At 33.8% G+C, this 13,442-nt stretch overlaps 1 protein-coding gene across 2 annotated transcripts in view; it reads left to right on the top strand.

Moving 5' to 3' along the window:
* Positions 1 to 13,442, top strand: part of Pdxk (pyridoxal kinase) — a 44,148-nt gene that overhangs the window by 22,957 nt on the left and 7,749 nt on the right. For both annotated transcript variants that reach the window (XM_072535307.1, XM_072535306.1), the window contains exons 4-5: positions 4,633 to 4,905; positions 10,669 to 10,857. In XM_072535307.1, the coding sequence (XP_072391408.1) occupies positions 4,633 to 4,905; positions 10,669 to 10,857 (462 nt within the window). The remainder of the gene's footprint in view (positions 1 to 4,632; positions 4,906 to 10,668; positions 10,858 to 13,442) is intronic.

The following is a 13,442-nucleotide window of genomic DNA, read 5'->3' as shown; positions in this document are numbered from 1 at the left end:
TCAACTCCTAACACTAGCATAACAACACGGAAACGTGGCTAACTCCAAGGTCAACCGCCGTTTAATTTGTACTTGAGGGTGAGTGCCACGTTTAGGGGCGCGGCCTATTTTAGAAAACTGTGAATTATAGATAAAATAAAGCTGATTTGATAACGATACAGTGTATAAGAATGGTGGTAAGTAGTTTTAATGAAATAATGTACCTTTTTGTGAGAAATATCCAGCTCCAGTTACAGCGTAACAAGCTTCACAAGGAAAAGGTGAACAGTATTCTGGGCGTAAAAAAATTGAAAGGAAATGGGAAAGAACACAAAAAAATAAACGAGTTCTTAAACCTCGATGCAAATATAGGACAACTGATAAAAGTGCTTTAAAATGAAACAAAGTTTCAGAAGAAGAAAGGAAAATATTTGAGATGTTTTGGAGGATGACTTGGGTTTTCGTGAATGGTTTGCAAAACGATGTTTCAAAACAATTTGTTTCTTACCAAAATGAGTATCAAGAACTGAACAAAAGGCAAAGAGAATATTTCTCATAAAACAAATCAATACGCAACAAAAAATCCCTACGAAGTAGAAGTTTAATCACTTAAAGAGTTTTTGAACAACATTCCAAAAATGGAATCCCATTATTGCCGCAAAAATTCGTCCAAGCTTTATTTGTTACCAGAATGGACATCAAAAAAGCCTTGTACAATTTGTACACATTAGACTGGTGCACGCCACGGAATACCAAACCTCTGTCAATTGCTAAAATTAGCAACATGTTAGAAATTGAAAATATATCACTGTTTAGGCAAAAAAAGGTGAATGCGAAAAGTGTCTCTCTCACAAATTCGGAAATATACCTGACAGAAAAACATAAGGAGCACATAGAAAGAAATAATAAAGCCCGACTTGAAAAAGAACAGGATAAAAATACAGAAGAATTTGTATTCACAATGGACACGCAAGCTGTGTTATTGGCACCCAAATCTAAACTCTATATTATAAAACTGAGATATGCACGCACATTTCTGTATATTCCATATAAAAAATAAAGACAGATTTTGTTATCCGTGTAACGAGATCGAAAGAGGGTTATTCTCTGACAATTACGCTACCATAATTGTCAAGTTTATCACGGAAAAATTTTTGCCGAGTTTTTCTTTCTCCACAGAGAACCTGGACAGAATACTAAAATTATATTCTACAGTGATGGATATACAGTGCAAAATAGAAACGTAATATTGGCAAAATGCATGCCACCATAGAGAGGGAACTGAAAAACAAAATAACTCATGTACCAGCTGAATATGCAGGAGTTGGTGTTGGAGCTCGCCAAGACCAGGAAAAGCCATAGGAGATGTCTTTTAATGTTAATTATATTTGGTCTTTTAGAGACACAGAAGACGAAAACATTGTTAAATTAACGTTTTGTTTTTTAGGTCACAGATATTCGTGCCCTACAATATAAACAAGGGAACCTGTACTTTAAGTTACGGTTTACAAATAAATGGCAGTTACTGCCACAGCGTTGTGATAAAAGGATCTGAGTTAAATCCATTGAAAGCTTACCGAATCTTCATGACAATGAGCTTAGAATAAGTAGTCGTAAATAATTCAAAGACTTACAACAACTAAAAAGTACTTGTCGGTGGACTACAGGGATTACTACGACAATGTGACACATGAAAACTGATAAATAAAATACTCTATGGTATAATAAAAATAAAATCCTTTATTATAAAATAAAAATAAATAAAAATATTATTACAGATTGATTTGATTTTCCTATAGAGCTTCCATAATATGATGCAGAGAAACGTGGACAACTCCGATTAATATTTACTATTTTCTTTTAATTACAAACAGGGCAACTCCAAAAATTTACATACCTAATTGTTATTTAATCAAAATATTTTTTTATGCTTATTAGTAACTTCAAAGTGCATAATAAATAGGCAACAAATAGATTTTTGGAATATTGATATTCTGAGTATTAATTTTTTTAAGAAGTTTTTTTGTGTTCCTGTAAAGTTTTAAAAAACAGAGTTAGTCACTATGCAAGTTAAGCCATCGATTGGTGTTTTCCGGATGGGTCCTGTTCGTGCCGGGCCTGAAATTAATCCCAAACGATGTTTCTGATTCCGGCACTGGCGATGTACGGAAATGACACGGACCGCACGAACTTGTATAAACACGATTTTATTGTTTTGTGAACACGAGTGGTAAACAGACAAGCAGAAGATGTTGTGCGGTTAGTATGTTATGGTTTTATATTTATTAAAGAAAAAAGAAATAGAGTACTGCGACATTCTAAAATATTCCTGAAATGTTGTTTCTTCGTCTAATAATTCTTCTTGGGTTCGTCTTTTTTTTCATGTATAGGATTTATAAGTAATAATGGTAATACGTTGAGATCTTCTATTGAAGCCGCCATATTTTCAACTAAAGATGGTAAAAAAAATATCGACATGAGCGTTCTTCAAATTAAAAGTCTTCTATAGCTGCAACATTAATCTATATTTCAATGCAATAATAAATAACTGTACACCTGCTCTTCCACAATATATTCATTTATGTCAGAATTAAGAAGAAAATCATCCTAAAAGCTTCCCAATCGATGGAAGTAACCTCAAAATTGGACCACAGAGACGACGAACAATTCTGTAATGCTTTCAAAATCGTAAGAAACCAGAAGTTTCTAATCACTCCCATATGTTGATAAACAACCAAATTATAAATTCAAGTGAAGAAAAAGCTGAAGCTTTTATAAAATCTGTTCAGGCGAGCTTTCAAACTCCTGAATATTCAAGGTTTGATATCTGCTTTTTCAGGTGCCATATCAGAGTTATCCGACGTTGGCGATCACCATTACGAAGGCTTCTCGATCTTCTGCCTCATGAACTAATTGTCATGCATTTGAAATCTCAGTCCATTCACGAATGTTTTTAACCAAAAAACCTGTTTTATTCCTACACCTGTACGGCCTTCAATTTTGACTTTAAGTATCAGTTGTAATATTCTATATCTGTTTCCCCTGACTATGTCCCAGATAAGACATTTTCCGATGTTTAACAGCCTTTAGCAATTCTCTATCTTTGTTGACCCTCCTTAGTATTTCCTCATTAGTTTTTCTTTCAGCATCCCTCTATCAATCCACATTTCCAATGCTTCAATGCTGTTCATACTTGATACTTTTAGAGTCCACACTTCTGCTCCATACAAAAGTACATACCAAATATATTCTTCGTTTTATTTAAATATCTGGATCTAGTTGCTTCAGTATGACAGTTGTCCCAAATATGTAATTTTGTGAACATTTTCAACTTGGACTCCAATTAATTGAAGCTCTGTATCTGGATGTGTGTTACGACTAAAGACTAAAAATTTGGTTTTGTTTGAGTTTATTTTAATGCCCTACTTTAATTTCCTCTTCTACTCCGTGAATACGATCAAGCAGAATTTGGAGACCTTCGATATTTTCTGACAGAATTACTGTATCGTCCGCGTATCTCATTACATTAAGTAGTTACCCGTTGATTTTTATTCCATATGACTGTCTCTCAAGTGCCTTTTAAAGTAAACATTGAAAAATGTTGGGGACAGCAGTTTGATTCAATTACAGATTTTTAATGACCCGAATTTCTTTGTCATCTATTCCTATATTTTTTAGCATCTGTATTAATTTTACATGCTGTACTTTACCGAATGCCTTTTCAAAGTCAACGAAGCCAAAAAGTGCCTCCCTAGCGCATTCTGGACTATACTTGAATCCTTCCACTGAACTCATGTTCATTTACCCATGAATCCATTCATTTATCCATTTTTAATATAAGAATGATGTTCACTTATTTCAACGTTTAATGGCCTTGACCTAAATAAAAATGTTCGCATTCACAAGGTATTTTATAATTTGTTTTTCTTTACTAGAGAGCCTGAATGTTCATAAATCTTATTTTGGATTCTACAATTGGTTTGGCCTATATAAGATCGAAGACAGTCTGCACAAGGAATTTCATAAACTCCGTGTTGTTTATTTGGAATATTGTCTTTGATTGATCGGACAAGAGATGAAAGTTTTTGTTTGTGGGGGGGTAAATATTGTTTTTTGTCAGCGATGCCTTTCGTATTATAAGGATCTTTGGGTTGAGATCGAGGTGGGAGATTGATGCCTGTGGATGGCTCTTATTGATATGATTTTCGCGGTTACCATTTTGGATGAGGAGTTGTTTTAAACAAGAGAGCAGAGAGGGTCTACTTGCATCATCGCAAAGACCTATAAATCTGAAGACAAGGATATTGATAACTGAATTCATTTGTGAAGGTGGTGAGACTTGGAATTCAAGTAGCGGTTGGTATGGGAGAGTTTTCGGTAAACTAAAATGAAAATATTTGCATTATTATCTGTATTTCGTTGAAAAAAAATTCGAGAGCATATAATTTGTATTTTAATATTACATTATTGTCCCAAATAAACACTGAAAAGCCAGTTCCATATTACACATTGAAACCGTGTTTGTATATAGTAATGAATTTATCGTATTTACTGGTAATTCGATCAACATAAGGTTGGGCGATAAAGTTAAACTGTAACATCTACGTATGTTTTTAAATGTTCCTTCAATTGACGATTGATTTTTATTTTTAGTCTGCGATCCTGTAATGGGAGACAATGGAAATTTATATGTACCAGAAGAACTAGTACCGATATACAAAGATTCTGTTGTAAAGCTAGCTGATATTATTACTCCAAATCTTTTTGAGTTACAGTTATTAACCGATATATCTGTTAAAACCGCAGAGGATGTTTGGAAAGCTATAGATATTTTACATAAGAGAGGTGTAAAAAATGTTATTGTTTCTTCAGTTGAAATACCTAACCAGCCTAATTTCTTGAATGTATTTGCTAGTTCTAGTAAAGGTAAGTGTTAATAGCATGGATTAAGAGTGAGTTGAAAAGATGATATTCAGTTTAAATGAGTATTACATAGAGGCAAGCGGCGAACCCCCAAAAGGTGCTCTAGTTTTCGATAAACCCATAACTCCCTGGCTGCCAGGCAAATTTGATACCAAAATGTTTGTAATCAAAATCTGCACAACTTTGTTACTTCGCATGAAGTAATTTTTGACAAAATAGTTTGACTCTACTTATTGATCTGCCATACACCTTAAAATAGATTGTTTTAGCCGACTTTAAGTATGGTAATTTATTTATAGATTTACTTTTTCCAATAGATAAATTGTACCTAAGTAAGTTTACACCTATTCTAGCTCTATTCAGAGCAGCAGCATCTAAGATCAGAATAGCCATGATGATTGCCAACCTCCGTCGCGGAGATGGCACGTGAAGAAGAAGAAGAAGTTTACACCGCATCTATCTGCTTTTGATTTTTTCAAGGGTCTCAGATATCCTGAAGCTAGTGTAAACAACTAAAAATTCTTATAGCTTGTTTTTTCGGCTCATTTTTTCAAAGCTAAATATGATTTTTTCTTTCCGATTGAAAAAAACTATGTAGTATCACATTCAATTATTGTATGCAAAGATAAGTGAGTCAATTATACTTGAACTAAGTTTTTTTGCCATATGTTCCACAATCACAATCAAAACAATTTAGAAAAGTTAGATTGTTTTGCAAATTTTTATTACGAATAATTTGGTACCAAATTTGATCGGTTGCCAACGGTAATCATATTTATATAGCAGAATACATTATCAGAACAAGAAAACTGGAGAACAGACCAACTCAAGCTTTAAAATTAAACAACAAAAAAACCAAAAATGGTCATGTTCTGCCCGACTGATCAGCCCTGACGAGCCAAATAACGATTACACTTATTGCTACAAACAGCACACAGACGCTGTCGACTGAGACTGACGCGTGAGACGGAGTCATTGAATTGGAGCCAGGAGTGCTTGCAATACAGTGTTGATAAATATACTTTGCGCTCCTACGATGTTGCCATACACAAGACTGTCGTGTTTAACTCAGGTTGTGTGTTTGAGTAAACCGATTTTAATCACGTTTAAATAAAGAAATATTTCTAAACAAAATAAAAATACGAAATACAAAATATTTTGTTTTTTAACAAAATATATATTTTTTAATTTTAATTTTTTTTTCTTTGTACCCTCACGCCTCCCCTGAAATTCTCTCACGCCCCCCAGGGGGCGCGCCCCCAGGTTGATAACCACTACTGTAGGGCATAAAGAATTATTTCTCCAAGCGGCAGAAGAAGTATCGGACGATCGAGCAAAAGATGGATTGACAGCCTTCAATAGAGGTATTAATCCGCCAATGAACAAGCAGAATTGCTTATGAAGAGGAAGAAGAAGAAGAAACAAGGTGTACATGTAGTGACTTTGAAAATATAATAAATCGTTCATATAGACGAAGCGGATCTATGAACATTTTCCATTAATTTTTCTAAAGTGCTTGGAGCATTTTTTAGACAAACGAGCGTCCTTCTAAATTAGAAATGACCATGAGGAACTGTAAAGGTAGTTTTCTTGATGCAATTGGAATGTACTTCGATTTGGTGAAGACCTTGAGCAAGATCGAGAACTGTAAAATATGTAACTTTACCCAAATTGTTCTATATTTCTTCAATTTTGGGCAAGTGTTTTCATTTAACTTACTGTAATTAATTACCATCCTAAATTTTCGCTCTTTATACAGCGTTCCACGTTAAGAAAATAACATTGCGGAGATAGGGCCATGTATTTCTTATGGACGATAGAAGCGCAGCGATGCCACGATGAACACAAGCACGATTCAGGGTTGTATAATTTGTATTTTCGTTTTCACAGACATGAATTAAATAATTGTTTTTAAACGTAATTGATCAAAAGTGTCCATTCGAAACAAGAGATGAAAAGTAGGGAAAATGATTTTAATTAAATAAATAGTATTTACAAAAGATAATTTTATTGTATCTTATTTTAATTATAGTAACGACAGTTTATTTGTTTTTCGGTAAGAATATCATATACCATGAATCATAGAAATCAGTAGAAAATATTGCTTAGTTAAATCATGCACTTTGCCGGCTATTAAAGATTTAAAAGCAAATAAACGGACCGCTTGGAATGCGTATATCTAATTACTAATTGCAACTTAAAATAATACGGTATGTCAGCGATTTTATGTCGTTCTCTGAGACTACATAATGATAATAAGGCTTTGTGGTTCTTCCTTCAGTTGTTATTCTGACTTTACAGTTAAATGTTAATTGAAAATGGAAATGCCTGAGAGTTTTGGCAACACTGATCTCCATAAGCCTAATGTTATTTTATTAACGTGAAACGCTCTATAGATGCATCGGCTTTTCCAAAAAGGAGCAGAACAAGGAGGTGGAAGGTCTAATAATTTCATTATCTAATAATTGATTTACTTGTTTTGTGATTTCTTCTTGCATTGATTTTGGGTGTCTAAATCCTCTAACATAAACAGGATTCTCATCTCGCTTTCTAATTTCATGTTTAATGCCAGAAGTAAAAGTTAACTTATTTTTATCATCCTAAAAAATATCTTTATATTTTATATGATGATAAAAATTTCACTTTTCTCTTCTAAGTTAAAATTAGTAGTCCTAATAATAGAAGGATTACATTTTGTTGGGCCATTTGAGATTTCATATTTATTTCATTTTTCTACCTGAACAGGTCCAATTTGTATAGGTTTACAGAAAAAAATATCTATGTAATTGTCTTTCACTATGTGAATGGACTCTGGAGTAACTACGTTATTAATTGTTGTTTCAGGGAATAGAATTTCACCTTGCGAAACGTCGACTGGTTTTTTATTGTAAAGTGTATTAAAAAGAATTGTAATGTCATGTGGTTTAAGGGTCAATGTCTTCGTTGGATAATTTAAAATTGCATGTAAGCGCTCTAGCTCATAATTTCCAAGTAATTCGAAATTTTTATTTTAATCAACGACTCGGACATATATAATTTCATTTATGTTATATTCTTTAAATAAGGTGGCTTTTACATGTAGGAAATATTTGTGAGTTACGTTCATTGAAGTTAATGTAAAGGTTTTTTCATAAATATGGGGAGAATTAAAATATTTTGTAGCTTGAGGGGAAATAATATTATTATTTGTCTTTTCTATTACTATGTCTTTTCAGTAGAAATAATCATAGGTTGATTTCTTATTGAAATCGTTTGTACACCACTCATAGGAGAAGAATAATCAGAATTTAAAATATTTCGTCGATTATACATATTTTTAGTGAGAGGTTTTTTACTGAACATTGGGATTATTGCCGAAATTATTGGGTTGAGAATAATTTCTAGGACTACTGGCCTGTCGAAGACTCCTTTCTAAGTTAAAATTAGGTTTTGGTGAAAAATTAAAAGCGGACCGTTGCGTACTCAGAGAGGAATTAATAAAATATTGAAAATTTGACGGATTATTCGCTCTAGTATTAAAATTATTCGAATGGGTTTGACTTGAATTATTTGGTTTTAATTTATCCAGCTGTTTATTTCGCAAATTTTAGGAAACACAGTGGTTAAGATTTGAATTCGGTTTCGCTAGGCAGAAAGCGTTTGATTTCTCTTTTTGTTTTTAGATGGCGTAGTTACGTCCGTATATAGTTAATTTAATAACTATTGTCTAGGACGGGAGATATTTTTGTTTTGGTTCAGAGCAGTGACTATACCGTTCTGACGAGACCTAAGGAGGTCGAAATACGTATCAGCGGTTGTCGCTGCACTGTATCGAAACAAAAATCTAATACCGTCATTATGTTTTATTATTTACTTCGTTTGAAGTACCAGAAACTGAATTCACTACGAATTTTGACCAGGATGAACGGCATGTGGAATGCAATTTTAGATTCACTTGCCGAGTAATTTATCCAGCTGTTTGTTTCACAAATTTTAGGAAACACAGTGGTTAAGATTTGAATTCGGTTTCGCTAGGCAGAAATCGTTTGATTTCTCTTTTTGGTTTTTGTTTAAATTGCATTAGGCCGCTTATTTTGTTGACCTTTTAGGAAATTCATGTAGTGCTGTTGGCTTTTGTCATATGAGATGTATTTTTGAAGGGCTTCTTTAAAGGAATTAATTTAAAAAGATAATAAATATTCATAATAGGGTTCATGTGGCGAAATTGGCATTAAGTGATATATGTTGTAAAAGATCATTTAAATTATTCGATACTCTGATGATACTTGCAGTTTTCATTGTGTTTTTGTACAGTGGTAGATAATTGATTAACTAAAATTTCTTCGGAACGTCTATCGCCACATTTAGCGAGTAAAGCAAGTCATATTTGGGTCCAAATAGATTTATTCAAATAATTTAGAAAATCTTTGATACTTAATTTGTTAAAATGACAAAAATAACGAGAATGCCTAAGTAAAATTAAAAAAAAAAAATAGGTTATCACAAAATATGGTCGTAATAAAAAAAACAAAATTAATACAAAGTATGGCGTTCACCCTGGTTTATTACGGCTCTACATCTATCGTTCATAGGCAAAATGAGATTGTTGACATCCTGTTCAGGTACGTTTGCGCATTCTTCTATCGGATGCTCTAGGAAATGAAACGACGTGTATATCTTACCCATATGTGGAGTAATTCTTCCTTAAAGCATGTCCCATATAAGCTCGATTGGATTCAGATCGGGGGATTGTACTGGCCAAAGAAACACATCAATATGGCAAGCCAATCTGTCACTAGGCGTACGATATGTGGACGAATGTTATCCTGCATGAGGTGGAAGTTTTGACTAACAGGGCCATCACACGGACGAACGATACGTTGAAGAATGATGTTAAAGTACTGCTGAGCTGTAAGCAAGCGGTCTTGTTAAATGAGATCTGTTCTACCACCGATTATTATTCTATCTCATACCATTACTGTACCATCTCTGTATGTGTAAACTTCCTGGACATGTCTTAAACGTTCTACATTTCCAGATCGTCTCCACACTCTTACTCGACGAGAATCTGGATGAAATCCAAATCTAGATTCGTCGAAGAATAAAACTGTAACCCAATCATTTGCACCCAATTTTTGATATTCTTGACGCCAGTCTAATCTTGCAGCGCGGTTGCCTCTGGAGATAGGTGGACATCTCAATGGCATTCGACTGTGGAGATTGGCTTCATGGAGACGATTTCTTACAGTAAATGACGTCGTTCCATGATAAAAAAAAAACAATATTTTTAATGCACTAACTAAACAAGAACTTTATAGCACAAACAAAATCGAAAATACTAAAGTATTTAGTGCAGTATAAAAACTATAGTTTGTTCCGTGGTTTAGCTTCTACTAAACGCTTGAGTCAGTCGTCTAAAATAGATCAACCATTTATTTAGGAAAATATTCGCATTTTATCAAACTTAGAAATGAACTGACATTGTAACAATCCGCTTTATCAATCTTAACAAATCTGACTGATTGGTATTTTTAGCAATCAAGTTAATATTGAGAAAAAAGTGTATAGTTATTTTGTATGACGCGCAATGTACCTAGTTTCAAAAATTTACTTGAGAAAGTTGCTGTGATTCAACAATTATCTTTAATAGTTTACATATGTTATGATGGGTTATGAGAATAATTGCACAATATTAGAATGAATAAAAACTTTACCATTTCGGATTTCTGATTAAAAGTCGCTGCTAAATTGTCAGTCATCATAAACTAACAATTTTAAATGTTTTAGGAGAAAACACAGAAAAGTATTGTTTAGAAATTCCAAAGTTACCAATTGCTTTTACGGGTTCTGGAGATTTATTCGCTGCTCTCATACTATCTTGGATGCACATTAGCAATAGTAATCTAAAGCAATCTTTAGAAAACACGATAGCGTCTTTGCATGCAGTTTTAAAAAGAACTCTGGAAGCTACACAAGGTAAAAAAATATAATTTTTTGTTATTATTTTCCGGTATATAAAGTAGATCCGAAATTTAAATATGTTTTTTATAACAAAGGTTACCCTAGATATTTATTTATTTATTTAGCGTATAGCATTTCGGCACATCTACAATATTACAATAAACGTCAAAATTGACTCGATATAAAAATACTTAATCATGCTTAGTTTATAGGCAAACGTCGAGGTTGTTTATATAGTTAATCGACTCGATCGTCGCAAACAGGCAGTCTTGTGAACTGCCCTCGTATGCTCACTGGTGGCACTCCTCCGTTATGTGCTTGATAGATTGGACCTCGCCGCAGCTGTATGACGGTGATGGTAGTGCTAATAAATATTTTTGTTTAAAATTATCTCGGCTACATTTTTTATTTGAAACATTTTTTTCTACGACGCACAGATTCTTGGTATTTTTGGGTTTTAGGGGGAAGCCCGCGGGTAAAAGTGGTAAACTTTTTTGTATTTTTTTGGGGTCCCAAAATTAATATTCTTGGCAAAATTCAGCTTGTTCGTATGCTTTTTAGTGGTCAACTCTCTGACGACTGGACTAACAGGCACGACACAGAAGTAACTAAACATTTTTAAAAATTACCTAGTGCCTGTAATTACTTAGGCGACGTTGCTGAACATAAAAACTTTTAACTTAAAATTAAAACTGAACTAATAATAAGCTTTCAAGTACAACTGCAGTTATAGAATTTTTTTTATTAGAACAATTAGAACACAATCAGTATAAAATTAATTCTTCAGCCATTTTTAGGATTGTTGCTTAAAGTCTTTTATCTCAGATCTCGAAGGGAAAAATGAAGACATTTAATATTTATTTAACATCTGGCAATGCTGTGCTTTAATTTTACTTCAATAATAGAAACGGAACATCTCAGTCCGTGCAGAGATAATACGAGAATATCTTGCATAGCTTGGTTACGTTGCGTACGGCGCTTCTTGTAGTAAAACAGATCTGTTAAATAATATATTTGAACCTCCTCGTAAAACTTCAATTTTCAATTGACTTTAAGCTTACAATTTCATATGCTGTCTACTAATACGTGTACCAATCTATTGGAGAAAATACGCGAGTAGTTACGCAATAGAACATTATCAGATCTCCATAGTAATTCCTAAGAGGCCACTATTCGCTCCGTGCGTGACTGTCGCAACACCTACCGCCTTCATCAGACAGTTTTGGACCTACCAATTTTCAGGTTAAACATATGACATATGTTTGACATTGTTAAATACAGGCGAAATTGACAATTATTAATAATTAACTTTTTAATTATATTTTTTCAGTTTATGTACAAAATAAATGTAGTATTAAAAACTGGGTTTCTCAAAATTCATCATAATATATCTTTTTAACCCCAAACGGAAAATAAAAGTTAAAAATCTAGTACTGGCAAATCAAGTTTTTCACGCGAAAGAGCATATAATTAAAAGCAGTAATAGTAAAAGTTATGATATAAAAGCTAAAGTCATCAGGCACTCTTCAGTTAGCTTGAAGCCTTATAATATATCATTTAAGGTAAATTATTTAAATATTTCCCATTTCAATTGCATAAAAATGAGGTTATGTGATATTTCCTTTTTCATATTAATAGCACGGATCCATCTTTTTCTTTTCTCTAATTTATATGTAATCTTTGGGAACCTATAAAAACTACACTTACTATTTTTGCTATTATTAGCACAATTAAATACGCAACATGTATTTGCACACATTTTTGATAAAATTTATGACGCACGCTGGCGTCGTTTCAAGGTACCCCTACCATGGTCACGCACGGATCGAATACTACTCGTGAAGTTGATCGGAGTACAGTGAGTACGAGAAACGAGAGTGTAGTTCATGCGACTTCGCTTCGCCTCGTTCTACTTCCGATCTGTGTCGGTTTTTCGCGTCCGTGTCAAAGGGACCGAAGTTGGAATACGAAGATTCACACTACATTACTCGACTTCATGAGTATGTAGAGAGTTACCTCGCCTCGATTAACTTCACTTCGACACTTCGTCCGAAGAACTTCGATGGAGAGTGTAGACGGCGTTTTACACAACATGTCTATTTTAATGACAAAGCTGTGCTGATAAAATTCAACAGTTGATCGATAACGTGAAAGAATTTAGAACAGAAACGGGATATTGAGGAGAAGCATAGCTTTCTTATCATCTACGCATGGAGCAAATATTCTTAGTTATTTATTATATCATTTATCTTCTTCTTCATGTGCCTTGTCCGTTCCGAACGTTGGCGATCAACATGGCTATTCTGACTTTGTTTACGGCAGATCTGAATAGTTCAGCAGATGACAATCCGAACCATTGCCGCGAGTTTTGGAGCCACGAGTGTCTTCTCCTCCCTGGACCCCTTCTGCTGTCTATTTTCCCTTGAACGATCAGCTGTAGTACTCTATATTTTTTATGTCTCATAACGTGACCCAAGTATTCCAACTTTCTTTTCTTTATACTTATTCCTACCTCTCTCTCTTTACCTATCCGGCGTAGTACCTCTTCGTTGGTCACGTGCTCAGTCCAGGATATACGTAATATACGTCGGTAAGCCCAC

Source organism: Diabrotica undecimpunctata, chromosome 6 (genome assembly GCF_040954645.1).
Source record: "Diabrotica undecimpunctata isolate CICGRU chromosome 6, icDiaUnde3, whole genome shotgun sequence".
NCBI lineage: Eukaryota > Metazoa > Arthropoda > Insecta > Coleoptera > Chrysomelidae > Diabrotica > Diabrotica undecimpunctata.
The sequence above is the reverse complement of the archived record's forward strand: the minus strand, read 5'-3'. Positions and strand labels throughout refer to the sequence as shown.